At 43.3% G+C, this 21,923-nt stretch overlaps 1 protein-coding gene across 9 annotated transcripts in view; it reads right to left on the reverse strand.

Annotated features, from left to right (window-relative positions):
• The window catches only part of SRGAP2 (SLIT-ROBO Rho GTPase activating protein 2), a 253,770-nt gene that overhangs the window by 22,348 nt on the left and 209,499 nt on the right, over positions 1–21,923 (reverse strand). For all 9 annotated transcript variants that reach the window (XM_055234718.2, XM_055234719.2, XM_063613643.1 and 6 more), the window contains exons 13-17: positions 20,761–20,785; positions 11,725–11,785; positions 4,920–4,997; positions 3,865–3,999; positions 1,885–1,990 (exon numbers count right to left, since the gene is read on the reverse strand). In XM_055234718.2, coding sequence (XP_055090693.1) covers positions 1,885–1,990; positions 3,865–3,999; positions 4,920–4,997; positions 11,725–11,785; positions 20,761–20,785 — 405 coding nt within the window. The remainder of the gene's footprint in view (positions 1–1,884; positions 1,991–3,864; positions 4,000–4,919; positions 4,998–11,724; positions 11,786–20,760; positions 20,786–21,923) is intronic.

The following is a 21,923-nucleotide window of genomic DNA, read 5'->3' on the forward strand; positions in this document are numbered from 1 at the left end:
CACCTTGGCCCCTTGGTTTACCTTTTGTTTCCCCCACTCTGATAGATTCATGGATCCAGAGAAACATTTTTGTTCTCTATGAAAACCACAACGCAAGAGTGATGATAAATAGCAACTGAAGTCAGCCTCGGGATTGGGGGACAACGGGGAGGGCTGGGGACTGTGGTGAATTGGGGAGTGCCTGCCCCATCTAGGGGGCACAGCCCTTACTCCACAGGGAATTGCTGCCACCAGGGACTGCAGAGTCAGTATCACCAGATCTAATAATTTTTCAAAAGAAGCTAGAAATCTAGGTTTTTAAAAAGTGAAATTTCCCCAAATGTAAGTATGATTTCATTGTTTTCAAGACACAATAGACACCTGAAGGGAACACAACTTTGGCTTTATCTGGCTTTCAGGGTGCCCATTTATAACCTTTGGTCTAGGCTGTTGAGTGCAAAACTGCAGCAAAAGCAAAGTGAAAAGACAGAGGTGCCTCAGAGGCGAAGAATCACATGTTCTTGCTTGGTGCCTTTACTGTCATGTGGGGACTCCAAAGCTTGCTCCACACAAGGACATGCTGCTTGGACGAGCAGATATGCCCCATCCATGCCCGCGGCCCCTCTGCTCCTCAGACCTTTGTTGTAGACACATCCGTTCCCTGGGTGATTAGCTAAATACCACCAGTACACGGGCGACTCCTGCACTGGCAGCTCCATTCCTGGTTTCTCCCTTAAGGGTTGGATTCCCAGGTCCAATTGTTCAGAATCTCCACTTGGACACTCGCAAGTGCCTGAAATGACCACGACCACATCAACACATTGTCTTGATTCCTTTCGCCACACCTCGTCTTCTCCAACTCCATAAACGACCTCCCTATGTCCCTGTTGCTCATGCCAACAATTTAGGATTTCTCTCTTCATATTCTGTGTATAATCCATGGGCAAATCCTGTTAATGCTATGTTCAAAATGTATCACAAACCTGACCCCTCCTCACAGCTCTCCAGACTAAGCCACTAACACCTCTGGCCAGACAAGACAGTAACCTTGGGATAGGGTCTCCCTATTTCTCTTCATGACCCTTTTCAGTAACTTCTCCACAAAGCAGTTGGCAGGTTTAACAAAATAAAATACACAAATCAGATAATAACATGCCGGGCATGGTGGCTCACACCTGTAATCCCAGCACTTTGGGAGGCTGAGGTGGGCGCATCAAGAGGTCAAGAGATCAAGACCATCCTGGCCAACGTGGTGAAACCCCATGTCTACTAAAAATACAAAAATTAGCTGGGTGTGGTGGCACGCGCCTGTGTTCCCAGCTACTTGGGAGGCTGAGGCAGGAGAACCCGGGAGGCAGAGGTTGCAGTGAGCCAAGATCGCTCCACTGTACTCCAGCCTGGAGACAGCGAGACTCTGTCTCAAAAAAAAAAAAAAAAAATTCTAATCGCTTCCCAAATCCAAATCTAAGCTCACTATTACCGTGACCCTGGGGTTTTAAATGGCCCCGTGGCACCGTTTTCTCCTCCTCTGGGCTGCTGCTTGTACACTGTCTTCTCAGACTGGCCTCTGTTGTCCACCCCAACTACAGTGCTTCTCCCTCCTTTCATTCAGACTCCTGTACTCTTTCCCCTTTCTTTATTCTTTTTTATTTTTCTTCTAAGCACTTATTCCACCTGATATATCTGTTATTGGCTGTTTCCTTCCCTGGAACAGGAGCTAAATGATATCAAGGCTTTCATCTTTTATTTAACAATGTATTAAATAAGTCTAGCACTGTGGCTAGCACACAGTAGGTGTTCAATAAATATTTTGTTGGGATGGATGAACAGGCATAGGTCCATAGAGGAATTTCCAGTAGCCCAAGCCAGAGCCTGATCCAGCTGTTCACTGGGAAGGCTACTCACTGATTGAGGAAGGCAAAGAGGTATCTCATGATAATCAGAGTGGTTTTGGGCAGGACCAGGAGGACTTTCCGGATGTGCAGAGCTCTCTCCTGCAGGTTGTCCATTGCTGAAAAGAAGAAAGCCATGTGTTATCCTCCACTATGACTGGGATCCCAGGCAGTAATGATCAGAAGTCCCTACTACCAGCAGGGGCAACACGGACAGCATCAGATCAAGCCCACACACAGCACTGGTGCAGTGACAGGAGTGTCATCCCTGTTGCTCCTTGGAGTAGGGCTGTTAGAAGAGGGCACCTGCTGGGCTCCAGACATTTACCATTGCCGGATGTAAGGTGTATACTTCTTGGGCACAGGGAACTGTGCCAAATCCAAATCCAAACTCGTTATTACACATTATTAATATTAAACTGAACTAGGGTTGTTGTAATCTTGTTGTTATTAATAACAAGTTTGGATTTGGATTTGGGCACAGGGAATGGGGTTAGAAATGTTCCCCACAGCATCTACAACCCTCTTATTCAAACAACCACGGACAGGGAGCTGCCGCCAACCTGCTATAATTGCTCAACACAAAGCCTCAGAGGGCCTACATCTCGGTGGGAAGAGAGGCTGTGCAAGAGGCCTGTCCTGCTCACTCCACACGTGCCATCTCATCCTCTGGACAAGCGTGGCTTATCTTCTCCCTCCCTTATCTGCACTACGAATGAGCAAAACGTGGCCTGAGGCAAGAGGTAGCAGGCCTCTGGGTATACAGTGATATTGGGAAGGAGACCTGAAAGGTTTTCTTGTGCTGTGGAGAGGTTAATTATAGGTCAATTACAGGTCCTCCATCACAGGCAGCCTCTCACTTCCACAGTGTGCCATGTAAACACTGCCATTTTCTATGAGTGCCTTTATATGAAAAAGAGATGGGTACTGGATTAGGAAGAAGAGTGTATCTCTAGGGAAGAACTGGGCAGCCAAGGGATATTGAACTGTCTTGGCAACCCCAGTTCAGCTTAAGATACTTCACCTAGGCCCAGTCCTGGAAAAAGACAAAGACATGACCCAAGGGAATCACATTCTTAATCACCCACATAACTCACTTCCACTAGACTCCCACAAACAGAAGTCAACAAAACAAACTAGAGAGTCAGCTTCCCAAATGCCCTGGGCATTTCTCAAGATAACAGAGAGGGACAAGTACTCAGGGCAGATACTGAGTAAAACTGGAAACTCAGCAGGTATGAAGATCTGGTCAACCTAGGAATAAGGATCTTTTCTCCGTTCAAAGGTACCACTCCCACCAGCCTCTGGAGCCATCAGTCAGACAGGGCCTGCTTCCAGGCTGACCTGTATTAATCCAAGTTTCCATTGATTGTTTTCCCTGGCAAACAAATGAGAGGGTGTTCCAGTACCATAAGCTAAACCAAATGGCTAGGAATAGCTTTCCAAGACCCAAATTTTAGAGTAAGAGGCAGAGAACTCCTAAGAGGATAAAGCAGAGAATATATCTTTCTCTTTGGGAAAATATCCTATTACTGCTTTTAAATGTGCAGAGGGTTTTTGTTCCTAGAACACATATTAATACATTTAGCAGGTAAGCCATGTCTTGTTTAATGCAACCAGCATGAAATATTTGCAACACTTATGCTTTTCCCCCTTGTACCATGAAAAGCACAAGCACTAATGTATAAGCTTCAAATACATAATTGAAAATAAAGGTATTTTACTAAAAGAAGATAAAGCCCAGAGATGAATCAGAAGAAAAAAAAAAAAGCCAGGAGTCCTGACTTGGGGTTTCCTAGATTCTTACTGAAAAGTCTTTCCTCCTCCCCTCCCACCAGGGGATGAAGGAGTGAGGCTGAGGAGAAATTTCACTGGGGAAAAGAAAAACTTTATTGAAAAGCCTATGAGAACACACAGACCCTATGGAAACTTTTTATCTCTTGCTACCGGTGCTGTAGCCCAGAAACCAATCTGAAGCCAGAATGGTACTTACTGACGCAGGCCATCAGGTCATGAAAGATGTCCTTGGGGAAGAGAGGGTGTTCCAGCCCCCGGAAGTAAAGCTTCAGGACACCAGCTATGGAATCCATGTCATGGTCGTTCTGGTCCCCAGCCAGGGGGTCCTCTCCTGAGGATGAGCAACCCCCGCGAAAAGAGAAGAGAGTGAGAGAGGCAAAAACACACAGGACGAACGTGGGGAGGGGGTGAAGCATGTATGTCCTGGTCCCAATCCATCAGCTTTCTGCCCAGCATGGTGGCCATGAGTGGGACAGACCAGAGAACAGATAAAGCAAAGAGTGCTCCATTTCAGGGGCTCCAGGACCAAAGCACGGCAGATGAGTCCACCAATATAAACTCTCTTGTGCCAGCCTGGCTCAGGGACATTCCCTATGGGCTGAGGATGGGACACAGCAACTGTCTCTCACAAGAATCATGAAACCAGGCTGGGACTGAGCCCCTGCGGGGAGAAAAATGAGGCCAAGGAGGCCACCTCCTGAGACTGGCTCTCACGTCTCCTGGCCTGCAACCAAGAACACCTACTTACAGAACAATCATGCCAGAGCTCCCTATGGAAAATTTCATATCAGATGTAATTAGATTTAATGATAGGGCCAACCTCAAATTGAAACTATATATATCCATTACAGTGACGGAAATTGCCAAAGCTTGCCCATTACCTTAATAGCCCACAAAATAACAAATGGGCTACAATGAACAAGCGCATTAGCCTTGATATTAACTGCCACCAAGGGTTCCGGATGAAGCCATAAACCGCCCAGATATCATAGTTAACTTCTTGGGTTTTGGCAGATCATCGGCATGAAAGAGGCAGGATGGTAGGGCTACGAAGGAAGAAGGAAACTGGGATGTGCCCTGGTATTTCTCTGCATATCTACAGGGGAATGTGTACAAGACAGCAGGTACCCCCTGAAGAGACAGGTAAGTTGGCTTCCTGACCTCTGGGGACCTCTTAGGGAAGAAAGGGTGGAGCCAATACCCCAGGGGGCTGGCAAATACTTGGTTTCATCTTCAAGACTGTTTCCTTACCTCTCTCAAAGGCATTTTTGATGTCATTCACTTCCACCTGGGATCCTGACACCCGGAAAATTCCTTCATGCTGTAGTCCTGGAAATACACAGAAGTGATCAAGAAGAAGAAAAAGCAAATTTACAAGCATAGTGCCAAGCTTAGCTGAACACCTATCTCCCCCAGCCAGTGTGTATTTAAGCACACTGTCTCTCTTCTTTAGGCCAAAGGAGAAAAACATGTACAAGGATGTTGGAAAAGTCACTGGAATAATTTCGAGGCACTCATTTTCATTAGAAAGCACCAAGTTAGAGACTCCTCTGACTCCAAGGGCAACTATAAGGCAGATTCCTTCCCTTGTTTTTGCCTCTCTTTTCCCATCTGTAAAGCAAGGAAGTGATCCACTGGTACTTTTTAAAATCATCTAGGGTCAAGAATAGAAAAATGTACTCAGGAAGCTGAGGCAGTAGGACTGCTTGAGGCCAGGAGTTTGTGACCAGTCCTGGGGAACATAATGAGACCCTGTCTCTAAAAAATGTTTTAAAGTAGCCAGGCACAGTGCTTGTAGCATGCCTGTAGTCCCAGCTACTCAGGAGGCTGAGGTAGGAGGTTCACTTGAACCTGGAAGTTAGAGGCTACAATGAGCTATGATCACACCACTGCCCTCCAGCCTGGGTGACAGAGTGGACTCTATCACAAAGAAAAAAAAAAAAAGAATGGGAAATAGGTCAAGGCATTAGCTCTCATCAGAGGAGTTTCATAAGGTCTGAGATTATAATATTGCTTTAGCTGTTTTAACACGGTTTGATTGTTCAAGGGAGCAATGCTTTCAATACTTATGAAAAAGAGAGGACATGAAACTATAAGTCAGGAGCGTCCAATCTTTTGGCTTCCCTGGACCACATTGGAAGAAAAATTGTCTTGGGCCACACATAAAATATTCTAGTGATAGCTGATGATAAAAAAAAAATCCCCCCAAAATCCCATAATATTGTAAGAAAATTTACAAATTTGTGCTGCAGCCCATGGGCCACGGGTTGAACAAGCTTGCTATTAAGTGATCAGTCAACATTGTGCTAGGCACTCGTTCCTGACTACAGCTTTATTCTAAAGACAAACATGCATGAATGTTACACTACGATAATGTGCACAAGAATTTCTTGGTTTTGTTTGAGAAAAAAATCATGAAAAAAATGCTGGCATAGTGACTGCTGCTAATCAATGCTTTCACAGAAATAAATTACTTGGTCCTCACAAGTAATAATGTCACAACAAGGTAAAGGCTGGCAACAATCTCATTCTCTGGATGAGGGGATTGATGAGCGATAGCCAGCCTTAAGTTATACAGGAAGAACGAACCAGGGCCATGACTCAAACTCAGGCCTTGTGGCTGCAATCATACTCAGTCCTCAACCAGGCTCGTGGAGCCTATTGGAGTGCAAGTGCAGAGGCTGGAACCACATTGGTCAGTCTGAGCATGCACATGGCTTACAGACAGCACCACACACGCAACTGCAAAATGGGTGAGAAATCCAGCAAGTGCGTCATCAGTGCCAGCCCCAGGGGTTGGACTGGACTAGCATCTCTGATTGCATCAGGACTGCTCAGCTTTTCTCAAGATCCCTGGGTCTCAATCTTAAGCATTTTGTCAAAATCCCTCTGTTATGGCACAATCCTTCAAAAACCTTGACATGCTGGAGAAATCTCAAATTTTATTTTAGGAAAACAAAATAGACTAATGCTACACTTTGCCCACTGTTTGAGGGTTTCTCAGTGAGGGGGCAGATGAATTCTATCAGCTAGACCTTTGGAGGTAAACCAAATAGGCCGGGACTGAGATTTTGAATCCAACTGAAACAACATTAAGAAGTAAGCAGAGGAAATGTAGTTACCTGGCTTGTAATAGGCCTTAAGTTGTCTGCTCCTGTAAAGGAATCTCCAGAATATTCCTCACAGAGTGGCAGGCAATGTTAAGACCTCATTAGTACCAGCGTAATAGGACTATAATACTAGTTACAAATGGGATGTAAAAGCCAGATAATGTTGTTTAAATATAGTATGTAAACAACAAGTGCTTTGAGAGAAACAGCCACATGTCACAACATGGTATAAGCAAATGTCATCTCGGAAACCAGGCTACTCACTATGTTCTAGTTGGTGAAGCCATTGCACAAATTCCTGAAAGAGCGTCATCATCTCGATACTTTTTGGTAGGTTAGGACACCAAGGAAAAGCAGCCTTGGCCTGGGGGTCCAGGACAAGAAGAAATGAGAGGAGAGCCCACTGGAAATCAGGCAGCAGGCCTGGAACACACAGAGCTCTCTTTAGGTCTGGTCTCTGTTTCCTCTTGAGAACTTAGGTTTTGGAGGGACTACTATGTGTTCTTGCTCAACAGACAGAATCTCTAGATTCTAGAAGCAGAAACATTAATAAGTAGCTGGTTTCCAGAAAGTAAAGGGAAAAACCAGTTGGCTTTTTATTATAATGCAGGCAAATCCTTGCATAACCAAAGTGACACATCCATGATCTTTTAAATTTTTTCTCAGTTCACACGCACATGAAAGTATAAAACTCATCAGACTTGGACTGTTGTTTGGAAATGGCACAAAACCTTCCATTGTGCACGGGATCCAACCATTGCCCAAAGTTGTTCTCCTGGAGAATTCTTGAAATGATTTCTACAGCAGCCATCTCATGTTCACGTTATGTTGCTCCCTTCCTCATGAAAATGGTGGTTTGTTTTTTTGTTTTTTTCCATCAGGATTCAGTTTCAATTGTTCCTCAAATCCCTTCTCTTCCTTTAAGCCTTCCTGAATCACCCTCACCCACCACTGAGCTTTCTCATCTATATAATGGGGACTATAATGTCTACCTCCCAAGGGATTTGAGGATAGTTAGGATGTGAAAATCCCCAGCATTCAGTAGGCCACAGACTCTTTCAAGACTGACACAGGTTATGAGCTCTATCCTCATTAAATGCCTATACACAAAAATTTTTACCACGGTGTTTTAGGGAGTTCATGAATACCTTAAGCCCCTATTTGGGAAAAATCAATTTAGTGGAACAGATGTTTTTTGAGCAGCCACTATGTGCTCAATTTTTTAAAAATCCACAATATATTTATTTGCTTGATCCTAGAATATATATAAAATACTTTTAGAATATCTAATCCATATCTGTGTGATAAAAAAATTACTAATTACTGTAAAATATTTGTTTAGAGATCTTTTTATCTTCAGATTTATATTACAGTCAAGACAAATTACTTAGGTTATTTTCTTCCTCATTCTCTTCATTGTGGTTATGTTATTCACTTGTAATACAGTTAGGTTTATATGTCACTGTCTGCATTCCATTTTGGGTTGTACCCACACTCTGCCTTTATTTATTTATCTTTTTTTTTTTTTTTTTTGAGACAGGGTCTCACCCTATCACTCAGGCTGGAGTGCAGTGGCGTGGTCTCATCATAACCTCCATCTCCTGGGTTTGAGTGATTCTTGTGCCTCAGCCTCCCGAGTAGATGGGATTACAGGTGCCCAACACCACACTCAGCTAATTTTTTTGTATTTTTAGTAGAGACAGGGTTTCACCATGTTGGCCAGGCTGGTCTTGAACTCCTGGCCTCAAGTGATCTGCCCACCTCAGCCTCCCAAAGTGCTTGGATTACAGGCGTGAGCCACCGTGCTCGGCTTGTTTATTTATCTTTTGAGTACAGGAAACACTAACGTTGTTCTAAAAGTCAAAACTACACTAAGGTAAGAGAAACGCCACTCCTTACCATTTCCCATTGCCCCATTCTTTTCACATTTTTTCCATCCATCCCCGATAGGTAACCAATTAAATATTAGTTCCTAGATTCATCCTTCCTGCACTTCTTTTTGCAGAAATGAGAAGATACACATATATTCTTATATCTTCTTCTCTCTTACATAAAAGGTAATGAAATGCAAAAGAATATCTATATATATAGTCCCTGACTTACAATAGTTTGACTTATGATTTTTTGACTTTACGATGGTACAAAAATGATATGCATTCAGGAGAAATACTTCCAATGTTGATCTTTTCTTGGGCTAGCAAAATATAGTACGATATTCTCTTATGATGCTTGGCAGCAACAAAGAGACACAGCGCCCAGTCAGCCACGTGATTACCAGGGTAAACAACACATACTCTACAGTATATAGTGTTGCCAGATGATTTTGCACAACTGTAGGCCAATGTACATGTTCTGAGCACATTTAAGGCAGGCTAGGCTAAGCTCTGATATTCCCTAGGCTAGGTATATTGAGTACATTTTCAACTTATTATGGGTTTATCTGTACGTAACCCCATCAGAGGCCGAGGAGCATCTGTAGTATTCTACACGATACAGACTCTTTCACATTTTGTTTTTTTCACTTAACAACATATCCTGGGAATCTCTCCATATCAGTTCATGGAAATCTTCCTCATTCTTGTATAGTACTCCATTGAATGAATGTCCCACAGTTTCTTCAACCACTCCTGTATGTATGGGCATTTAGGTTGTTTCTAATATTTTGCAAAACAAACAATGCTGTCACAAATAACCTTGTGCGCATGCATTTTTGTATTGTTGGAGATGTAACTTCATGGCAAATTTCTAGAATTCCTAGAATCTGCTGGATAGTAAGTGCATATGAAGTTTTGTTAGATACTGCCAAATTCCCTTCCAAAGAGTTGTATCAGTTTGCATTCCCATCAGTAACATATAAATGTGCCTGTTTCCCCAGAGCTTCACCACAGTAATGGTGAAGCACTCATGCACTGTGGCTGTAAGGGGCAGAAACAGGTACATTCATGCCACAATATCTGGAACCTGTCCACTTTTCAGCAAATACCACAGCTAACGCCCTGGTCTAGGCCACCATCATTGTCTTCCTCGGGCTACTGCAGTTGCTTCCTGTCTCCTTCTTACAGTCTTAGCTCCATAGAGCACCAGGGATCCTTTAAAAAGATGACTCTTTGTTCAAAATTCTCCAGTGGCTTCCCAACTCCTTCAGAATAAAATCCAGTCCTAGCACATGAGGCCCTAAGAGTCTGGCTTCCAGCTTCATCTCCTACCGCTTTCTTCTTCACTCGCTCTGCTCCAGCTACGCTGGCTTCCTGCATATGGCAAGGGTCTCTGCACTTGTTCCCGCTCCCCAGGATACTCTTCCCCAGATATCCACAAGGCTTACTCCCTCACAACTCTGCCCTAATGTCACTTTAGGAGAAGCCTTTTCCCTGAACCAGCTTCAAACAGTGTCCCCTCTTCCTTCTCCATCCCCTCACCTTGCTTTACTTTTCTTCATGACATTCACCAATATCTGACATATTGTATTCACTGGCGGATCAATTGGTCATTTGCTTATCCACCTTTCAGTGGAATGTAAGGTTCATGAAGGCAGAAACTTTTTGTTGGGAAATAATAAGCAACCAATATGTATCTGTTGAATGAATGAAATGTATGCTGAATGAACAGTGGCTCAGACTTTCTTCTTCCTATCGTCTCTTAGGCACAAATAATTCATCCTCCCCTGAACTCAGTTTGGACTTATCTTTGCAAACTGTTTGACTGTTAATCATTACTAACTTGTGAAATTTCTTACACTCTATTCTGAATTACCACAGCTTATCTCTTTTTATTTAACTCATCACTTGCTTACTTATTTCTCCTAACTGCATCATAAAACCACTTAAAGATAGGAACAGTATATTATTCCTGTTTCTGTTTTCCTACATGGCAATGCATGGCACCCAGCATTGATCAGGGACTTGATAAATTTGTTGACTGTTCAATACTGATATACAATGCTGTTACTTTAAATGAATAAGGATAAGATTTAAAAATTATAGCTGATTAGAATGAGATCGATTGTAACCATGCTATAATAATTACTATTCCAAAAATGAACCTGAGCAATGTCCCAGTTTACAGGGAGAGAAAAACGCAAGGAGAGGGAGAGAGAATAGCTGCCTCTGAATTTAGACAAGCAATATTTTATCTACCTCCTTAGCTCCAGAAAGGTCACTCTGCCCCTTTTCCTATCACAGAAAGAACAGCATCTAAAAACAATTTCTGATGCCCAGTTTTTAGAAATTTTCATAGCACTAGTTCTGTCCTTTCTAAACACTCTAATCCCTGGGAAATCAATTCTCTGGCAATTATTTTGATTGCTAAATTCTGTCCAATGAGACCAGTAGCTGGTGAGGAATGGTGTTTATAAGACTCAGCTTCATCCAAGTAGAAGAGAGTATGATTTCACCTAGGTTGAGAAGCAGCCTGCCTCTGCAGATTCTCAAAAGTTGGATACAACTTTAAGACCAGCTACTAACTCAGCTCTTGGCCATACTGTATCCAGCGAGACCAAACCAGAACAAAACTGATTATTAGGAATCACTGCAACATTGGGAAAGGAGTTGTTTTCAAACTAGTCTGGTACAGAAAGTGACAAAATGGTCAGGCTGTACAGTGGGAGATACCCACACTTGCAAAGACTGTGAGTAATGGTGAAACTACTGTTACCACTTAATAGCAGCTGTATTTACATAACAGCTGCAATTTCAAACTTACTCTCAAGCTAAAAAAATGCTGTGTGATAAGTGGCTGAGGCATTTTGTGTCAAAATATATGATGCGTTTCTTTCAATGTCTAGGTGTGGCTATTTTGAGGTAGCAAAAGTTATGTGGACAAGTAAGAATTTATTCCTTTTCTGAGAATGTCAGGCTGGGAAGTCAATCTCTATTCTTACTCTACAGAGAATTCCTGGAAGTTCTTCCCAATCTTTGCACAAATATGGACAAGGCTGTCATCCTGCTTACCATGTCTGCTGATAAACCGGATACAGCTTTCCACCACCAGAGGAATTGCCTGGCTGGAGTCCTGAAAAGCCAAAGGGAAACACAACATTAGAATATTCAAACAGGGATAGCCCAGGGTCAGAGAAAACCGGCCAAACCATGCAGAACTGTCTTAGCGGATCACTGGCCGGTCTACAAAGAAGCACCTGGCCTGTCCTCAAAGTTCCAGAGCACAAAAATACAACCACCCACATGGAATGCTACACAGATGCCTTAAAGTCAGCATGTCCTAAATAAAACTGATCATCTTCTGTCCCAAACCAGTTTCTCACCACCTTCTCCACCACCTAATTAATCAATATTCTGTCATGTCTGCCTCCTAAATATCTCTCAAATCCATTCGCTTCTCTCTATCTCAACTGCCACCAACCTAGTTCAATCCACCAATACCTCAATTCCCATCCTTGCCATCCTCTGACCGCATTTCTCTTCCTTCACATAGTGATTAGGTAATCTTTAAACCGGCACATTTCATTATTTAAACTCCTTCAAAGACCTCTCATTACTTTCTTACATAGCCTTGCACGCCAGGAATCCTGCCTATGCCTCCAGTTCCACTGGCTGTTCTTTCCCCTAGCTTCTGCTACAGCTATGCTGGCCACGTTTCTGTTCTGCAAAGTCCTCCTTTGCCTCGTGGCTTTGCATGAGCTGCTCCTGCTGGGGGTATGTTCTCCTCAACCCTGATTGTGACTCCAATGTGTGGATGTGAATATTTGTTGGCACTTGTCACCACTACTTCTACTACTACTACTACTTCTACTACTACTGCTACTACTACTACTTCTACTACTACTACTACTACTACTACTACCACTCAAACTTCACAAGACAGATCCTATGTCAATTCCTGGGTGGTGTCCAGGGTTGGCCATGATGCTCTCACATAAGAGGTGCTCAATTATTCTCAGTTGAAGGTAGCAGAATGAACCAATGGGAGCTTCAGAAAGAGGGTTTGTTTGGTATAAAGGTAAGATAGAAAAGAAAAACTAACTCTAAATAGTGGGGACTAACAGGTACTAAGCAAAGAAGCAGGCCTCCCAGATGTCAATCTTTGCTCTGTTGTTTTGCTTCACAATCTGGCTCATGTCACTGAACTTTTTTGGGCCTCAATTTGCCTTCTACAGACTGGGGAGGGAACTGGAGGCAAGGAGAGTAATATTTCCTATTAACACATGAACATTAGTGCCTACCATTTATAGAGGAATTTAAAGAAGTGTGAGGCCATGTACTAAGTCTTTTAGATGGACTGGTGCTGGTAACAATCCTATGGAGTATATATTATTATTATTATTATACTCATTAAATGAAAAAGTGAGGCCAGGTATGGTGGCTCACACCTGTAATCCCAGCACTTTGGGAGGCCGAGGCCAGCAGATCACTTGAGATCAAGAGTGTGAGACCACCCTGGGCAACAGACTCTGTCTCTACTAAAAATAGCCTGGTATGGTGTTGCACACCTGTGGTCCCAGCTACTTGAGAGGCTGAGGTGGAAGGACTGCTTGAGCCCAGAGGACAGAGGTTGCACTGAGCCAAGATCAAGCCACTGCACTCCAGCCTGGGTGATGGAGCGGGACCCTGTCTCGAAAAAGAAAAAGAAAAGAAAAATGAAGAAATGAAGGCTCAGTGAGGTTAAGTAGCTGCTATGGTCACATAGCTGGCAAGTGGCAAAACCAGGATTCAAACCCAGGCAATTTCCCTCGGAGACCTAACACTTTGCCACTACCCATACTGTAACCTAGGCGTTCAGCAAACATTGCCAGGTGTGCATACCAAGTATTACTCAAAACTAGTAGGGTTTTATTTTATACATACAATTTTTTTTTTTTGGAGACGGAGTCTCGATCAGTTGCCCAGGCTAGAGTGCTGTGGCGCGATCTCAGGTCACTGCAAGCTCCGCCTCCCGGGTTCACGCCTTTCTCCTGCCTCAGCTTCCCGAGTAGCTGGGACTACAGGCGCCCGCCACTATGCCTGGCTAATTTTTTTGTATTTTTAGTAGAGACGGGGTTTCACTGTGTTAGCCAGGATGGTCTCAATCTCCTGACCTCGTGATCCACCCGTCTTGGCCTCCCGAAGTGCTGGGATTACAGGCGTGAGCCACCACGCCCCGCCTATTTTATATTTTAAATTAATTTATTGCTTTTAGAGATAGGGTTTCCCTCTGTAGCCTAGGCTGGAGTGCAGCGGTGCAATCATAGCTCAATGCAACCTTGCGCAAATAGTCTCAAGTGATCTTCCTGCCTCAGCCTCCTGAGTAGCTGGAACTACAGGTACCCACACCACACCCAGCACATTTTTATTTTTTCATAGAGGGTCTCGCTATGTTGCCCAGGCTGGTCTCAAACTCCTACCCTCAAGTAATCCTCCTGCCTTAGCCTGCCAAAGCGCTGGGATTACAGGTATGAACCATCGTGCCTGGCCTAAACCAGTAGGGTTTTATAATGCAGCTGAATGTACAATAATTCAGCTGTGTAGAAGAAAGAGATCAGGGAGAGGGGACCGAACTTAACTAGAAAGGGCTTTAGATGTTCAGGACAGAGACTGGACTGTCAAGTGCGATGGGTCTGTGTAGCTTCTGCCTGTTTGACAGGTCTGCGTGGATCCCTCCCCTGGCTCTGAATTTGCCACTGTAGCCATAGGGTTTGGCCACTATTAGGCAAGCAGCTGGGTGTCACAAAAAAGTCAGGCTGAGAGAAAAGCTGGCTTAGCCTCTACCTCTCAAGCTCTCTGGGAACCAGGGACGATGCCAAAGGGAGTACTGTATGTGCCAAGGTGAAGCTGGTGTCAGGATGGTTGCAGCGACCCAAATGCTCATCTTCATGACCCCCAAACCCATCTGCTTCCTCCAGCTTTCCAGCTACAGAAGCCAGTGTCTGCCCTCTTGTCGGCATCACTGACTGGCCAGTTAGGCTAGGGTGATCTCAGGGGAAGAATCTTTGTCTTCTCTTCCTTATTCTAAGGAAGAAACTGGGTTCCACTATAAAAATGCCAAAAAAGCTCAATTTGGGGGAAGTCTTTTTATGTTTACAGACTTCTGTTATTACATTTCTCATAAATAATAGCAGCAGAAGAATGAAACTAGAGCCTTATCTCTCACCATATAGAAAAACAAATCAAAATGGATTAAAGACTTAAATGTAAGACTTGAACTATGAAATGACTAAAAAAAAAAAAAAACCAATGGGGCAATGCTTCAGGGATACTGGTCTGGGCAAAGATTTTTTGAGTAAGACCTCAAAAATATAGGCAACAAAAGCAAAAACAGACAAATGGGATTATCTCAAGCTATAAAGCTTTTGCAGAGCAAAGGAAACGATCAACAGAGTGAAGAGACAACCTAAAGAATGGGAGAAAATATTTGCAAACTATCAATCTGGTAAGGGATTAATAACCAGAATATATAAGGAACTCAAACAACTCAATAGCAAAAAACGAAACTATCTGATTAAAAAATGGGCAAATGATTTGAATAGGCATTCTCAAAAGAAGACACACAAATGGCCAACAGGTATGTGAAAAAATGCTCAATGTCACTAATCATGAGAAACGCAAATTTTTAAATAATCTCTCCCCAATTAAAATGGCAATTATCAAAAAGCCAAAAAATAACAAATGCTGGCAAGGATGCAGAGAAAGGGGAATGCTTGTATACTGCTGGCAGGAATGTAAATTAGTACAGCCACCACAAAAAAACAGTATGGAAGCTCCTCGAGAAACTGAAAATAGATCTACCATATGATCCAGCAGGCCCACTGCTGGCTATAGATCCAAAAGAAAAGAAATCAGTATATTGAAGTATCAGTATAAGTGCACTCTCACGTTTATTGCTGCATTATTCACAATAGCTGAGATATGGAAGCAACCTAAGCGTCCATCAATGGATGAATGGGTAAAATGTGGTATATATACACAATGAAATATTATTCAGCCATAAAAAAGAATAAAATTCTGTCACTTGCAGCAACATAGATGGAACTGGAGGACATTGTGTTAAGTAAAATTAGCCAGGCACAGAAAGATAAATACAGCATATTCTCACTTGTATGCGTAGGCTAAAAAATTTGATCGCATGAAGGTAGAGAGTAGAATGATGGTTTCCAGAGACTGGGAAGGGTAGTGGGGAGTGAGGGGTTAAGAAGTGAGGTTGGGCCGGGTGAGGTGGCTCATGCCTGTAAACCCAGCACTTTGGGAGGCTGAGGCCGGCGGATCACCTGAGGTCAGGAGTTCAAGACTAGCCTGGCCAACATGGTAAAACCTTGTCTCTACTAAAAATACAAAAATTAGCTGGGTATGGCAGTAGGTGCCTGTAATCCCAGCTACTCGGGAGGCTGAGGCAGGAGAATTGCTTCAACCCAGGAGGTGGAGGTTGCAGTGAGCCAATATTGCACCATTGCACCCCAGCCTGGGTGAGAAGAGTGAAACTCCATCTCAAAAAAACAAAACAACAACAACAACAAAAAAGAAGTGAGGTTGGGCAGGGCGCAGTGGCTCACGCCTGTAATCCCAGCACTTTGGGAGGCTGAGGCAGGCAGATCACCTGAGGTCAGGAGTTTGAGACCAGCCTGGCCAACATGGCGAAACCCTGTCTCTACTAAAAATACAAAAATAAGCCAGGCATTCTGGTGCACGCCTGTAATCCCAGCTACTTGGGAGGTCAAGGCACGAGAATCGCTTGAATCGGGGAGGCAGAGGTTGCAGTGAGCTGAGATCGCACCACTGCAGTCCAGCCTGGGCAACAGAATGAGACCTTGTCTCAAAAACAAAACAAAACAAAAAGTGAGGTTAGTTAATGGGTATAAAAATATAGTTAGATAGAAGAAATAAGTTCTAATGTTTGATAGCACAGTAGGATGATAATAGTTAACAATAATTTACTGGACATTTCAAAACAGATAGAAGATTTGGAATGTTCCCAATACACACACACCAAAAAATGATACATATGTGAGGTGATATGTATTACCCTGATTTGGTTATTACAAATTGTATGCATGTATCAAAATATTACATGTACCCCATAAGTATGTACAATTATTGTGTATTAATATAAATTATTAAAAATAGTAGCAGCAGTGATAATGAAGATAGTGATATGAGTGTTTGCATAGTTTTGTTGGTCCTAGGTTTATATATTATGACCTAGAGAGAGGAAAGCTGGAAAGCTTACAGGCTACTGGCTTCAACAAATTGTGTGAGTACAAAATTTGGCCTGCAGGAAATGGAGTATCAGTGGTAGTTAAAGGTAAGTACGAAGGGTTGGCAGGAAACAGGGCAAGAAAAATATTAACCTGCATGTCCGTGGTTACCAGCAGCACTCACATGCAGCCCCCAGTGGATAATCTGTGGCAGGCAAGGGTGGGCTACAGATGACCTGTCCTACTGCACAAGCATTTTTCTAGTCCCCACTGCTCCAGTGGAGTCTACGAGTCCAGCAGGAGCACAAAATGGACAAAGTCACAAAGGCTTTGAATGCTCCTGCCATCCTCCTCTCTCCTTGTAATGTTTCTGAGCAATGAGTAAATTAATTTCCCTGGGATGTGCCTGTGCACTCCTGTGGTGCCATGAAGACCTGCACTTCACCACTGCCTTTGCAAAGAGTTGACTGAGTTTATTTTATTTTATCTTATTTTATTTTGAGACAGAGTCTCTCTCTTGTCACCCAGGCTGGAGTGCAGTGGCACGATCTCGGCTCACTGCAACCTCTGCTTCCCAGGTTCAAGTGATTCTCCTGCCTCAGACTCACAAGTAGCTGGGATTAGCCCATCACCACGGCTGGCTAATTTTTCTATTTTTGGTAGAGACGGGGTTTTACCATGTTGGCCAGGCCGGTCTCAAACTCCTGACCTCAGGTGATCCGCCCATCTCGGCCTCCCAAAGTGCTGGGATTATAGGCGTGAGCCCTGACTGAGCAGTGTCTACGTTTTTATGTACTATTCGTCTCTTCCTTTCTCTTTCTCTTCTTCCCTCCTCCAACGTTAAAAATCCTTGTCAGTTTAATTCCCTCATACACTTTTTTTTTTTTTTTGGTAATGAAATCCTAGGGTTAGAAGGGGCCTTTAAGGAATGAGGCAAAATTCTCATCCAATCAGATTAAGGGAACTTCAAACCAAAAGTAGAGGGAGAAAGGTAGGGCCTAAGTTGGAAAACCTAGTAAAGCAGTGGTCCAGTGATTTGCAGGAGAAAACAATCAGAAAGGGCCGGGCGCGGCGGCTCACGCCTGTAATCCCAACACTTTGGGAGGCCGAGGCAGGTGGATCACTTGAGCTTAGGAATTCGAGACCAGCCTGGGCAACACGGTGAAACCCGGTTTCTATAAAAAAAAAAATACATAAGTTAGCCAGGCGTGGTGGTGTGCACCTATAGTCCCAGCTACTCAGGAGGCTGTGGTGGGTACGCTGCTTGATCCCAGGAGGTGGAGGCTGCAGGGAGCCGAGATCGTGCCACTGCACTCCAGCCTGGGTGACAGAGCCAGACCCTGTCTCAAAACAAAACAAAACAAAACAAAACAAAAAAATTGGAAAGGTGGCCAGAAAATCTGTGAATATGCATTATCTGGTATAATTTCACATGGGTAAGAGGGTTAGAGTTTTTCTTAGGTACTTATTTGTACTACATTTGTTAATTTTCATTTTTACCAAGGGAGAAAATACAAATCTTGACAACAGATTATATGTGAGTAATGATGAAAAAAGCATCAAAGGTAAGATTTGGGGCCTCAGAGACTGTGAAGAATGGAGTCTCCCTGAACACAAACAGAGAAGTAAGGGGAGGGGCTACGCAAATCAAAATGTGATGGGGGACGGTGAGATTGATGCTGAAGGTAGAAGGTGCTATCACAACTTTCAAGCACTGAGGAGCTACTCATTGGACTCAAAAGGACAGCATTATAGAACAAAAGAATGCTTAGGGAAGAAGAGAAAGATTCATCTAAGGGAACAAGAGAGACAAGGGAAAGAATATAGAGAGACAACGTGAGAGGACAGAGCCCTGGAGAAATGCCTCAATTTAGAGGAATGGAGAAAGACCAACAAAGAAGATACGAAGTCATGGCCAGGAGAGAAATAATGCTGAGGTTACAGGAAGCAGGGAAGGTCTGGAAGCAGCAGTGGGACTGTCTCTTTTTTAAAAAAGGTCTGGGATGGTTTAAATCTAGTCTTCCACAGGGTCAAAAATGACTGGAACCCATTAAGGACCCTCAAAAACAAAAACTACTAGCTTCTTCCTCTTGTTTGCCTGATTTGCCATAAACAAACAATTATTTCCTTGTTACTTATACAAGATTACTCACCTTCCAAGTAACTTACTATCTATTTTATCTTCCTGACCATCTTAGGAAAACTTCTTGCTGATCCACTAGTAGATATGAACTGCTAGAGAGAAACTGGGGCAGCAGAATGAAAATAAGGTCTTTATTTGATTGGGGATTTTGGTATATCCTGTAACTCCTATGCAAATCTAGCACCAGACAAACACACTTTGCCTGCAACTGCTTAGGTGCAGCAGGATGCAAACCAGATGGGTGCTGTTCCCCTCCAACGGTGAGCCCAACCAAGGGCACATTATCACCTGCCAAACTGATGTCTCTGGCACTCCTGCAGCCACAGTGGAGGCTGCAAACCCCTTGTAAACATGCTCCAGCTATAAGCAAGATGCCTGGTTTCAGCCCAGTAACTGAAAAGAACAAACTTCAAGTTCATTTCTTCTCTTAGTGTTAAAGGGAAAATGGCTTGCTCCCTCTGCAAGATATGCACCTATTAATTTTAAATGCACTAAATTATCTCTAGGAGTCACTCCATTCCTCTCTAGTTCTAAATGAAATTATGGAAGAAAGAGGAAGAAGAAAGAAATAGAGGAAAAAGAGGGAGGAGACTTGCAATTAAATTTTTATAATTTAAAAAATGTGTAATTGCATCTGATGGCATACTTATTAAGATGAGATTCAAAGTAGAGAAGGGGAAAATAGTGACAGCAAAGCTGAGACAAGCGAGGCCTGTATCATCCAAGTTCCCCAGCTTAATGGTCCACCCCGTCAGAGCAGTCAGATGAGCTGAAGAAATGCCGGGGCTGCCGACACCATAGAAACCATGCGTCCTCTTTATTCGATTATCTCCCTGTGGCTAGAGCCACTGAGAATTACCCAAAATGATTTTTTAAAGCCTGGATTAGCTTTCCCCTGAGCAGACACAAAGATATTTCTCAGCTCTCTCCACTCGCCCTCCCTGCTGTCTACTGCATAGCTGTTATGAGCTTAGGGGACATAAAATCATTTCAGTTTTTGCCATAAAGTATAATTAGGAAGTCAATTTTGCTACTGCAAAAATACTTCAATTAATTTTTTTTAAACAAGCACAAGTGCTGTTTAGATTATCCATTGATGTGGATTATCCATGCCACTGCTCTCTAAGATCCCTCCTAATATGGGTAATGAGAGCTGGCTGCCCAGTGGCAGATTTTAATACAACACTGAAGATCATGCACCAAATTGCAGAGTTGAACGGCTCTTGCCTATCGTTCCTAGACCAGACTTAATCTTCGCATTGTTAGCATGTCTTAGGAATCCATCTAGAATGACTACGCCACCAGAAACAATCAAACAAAATCTGCCAACTTAAAGCGAGATTGTCTGGTCTAGCTAATTAGGTGCTGTGAGTTACTGATATGTTAGCACATACGTAGGAAGTGTCAGGCCTCTTTTGTGGTCTTGGAAAAGGATGCCATGGGCAGTTCTGGAACAATCTGCACCAATGAAACCAAACCCTTAGTATGCAAGAGGATAAATGACTAGAAAGGAGAGGGACAAGTCAAAAAGACTGTGGCCACTCCAACTAGTTACATCAATGACATTGCCACAACATTAAGTATACTATGACTAAATGATACATTCCAAATGCACGCATGAAGTCAGAGGTGTCTGTCCGGCACACAGTGGCACTCAGTAAATGCCTGTGGGATGGACTATATTTTCAGGCCAGACCAGCCTGGCCCTGGTTGGGCCCTTACCTGTTTCCTCACAGTTGAGCTGCGCCTGTGACCAATCCCGCCGAATCAGAGTGGACCAATCCAGCAACAAGGAAGAAAAAGAGAAAATTGGGACGAATGAGATAAACAATCACTCTTAAACCCAGAAGTAAAGTTTTTAATAATTAAAAACAATCTGTGTGGTGGCTAATGAAACATGTGACATTACTCAGTTCAGTCCCAGAAATGGCTAAGAGACTTGATAAATTACTTCCACAATAAAGCCTACTAAAGCTCTTTTTTTCACAAAAGCACAGACGTCCCTGCTTTTAATGTCTACCACTACTCAAAATTAGAATAGGAGAGGACTGGTTCAATTTGCAGTAAAATATATTTGGGTTAGACAATAAGAAGATTTTTTTGTGTGCTAGGAGACACTGGGAAACACCAAGGGATGCTTTTTGTTTTGTTTCTCTAGGAAATCCTTAAAGATCGCTATCTTTACAGGGAACAATTTTTCTGGATTTAGAGTGTAGAACATCTAGTTTGGAAAGAACCTTGAGAATCCTCTTGGTCAATGTTTTCCAATCTGTGTTTAGCCTCAGAAGCCCCTTCTCAAAGGGAATCTGACTCAGAGGCACAACACCCAAACCAAGGAGGCCAGGGCTGTCCTGCTCTGAGTGAAGGAGGAGACCAGAGCCTGGTTGCTGGTCATCGCTCTGCCCCTGCCACCAGGCCACTCCTGAGGAACCCCTTTGGAATCCTAGAGCTCTTTGAATCTAGTGTAGTGCTCTGGTCTTATAGAAGAGGAAACCAGAGTTCAGAGAGGGGAAAATAGTGGCCCAAGGTCTCACAGCAAAATAACTCAGCACCGGGAAATCCAACTCAGCTCTTTTCAGTCCTACAGAGACTTCCACAGACTCAGGAGCTCAGGTGAACTTACAGTAAGACTCTAACACCAAAAAGATATGTTCCAGAGAATACCATTATCCTGGTTCCCTCCAGTCATCAAGACTGGTATATTAATGGGATCTTTACTGTAATTCACAATGACAAAACAATGAAAGCCAAATGAAGCTATCTCCAAATAATGAGCCTATAATTCTAAATGGCCTCATGATTATTATGCGTTTTGGCAGATATAAGTGGTTGATATAATGGGTTGACCCAGGGTCTCTAAGGAGTCCAACCCATTAAAGCCCCTT

The sequence above is a fragment of the Symphalangus syndactylus genome, chromosome 19, assembly GCF_028878055.3.
Source record: "Symphalangus syndactylus isolate Jambi chromosome 19, NHGRI_mSymSyn1-v2.1_pri, whole genome shotgun sequence".
In the NCBI taxonomy this organism is placed as follows: domain Eukaryota; kingdom Metazoa; phylum Chordata; class Mammalia; order Primates; family Hylobatidae; genus Symphalangus; species Symphalangus syndactylus.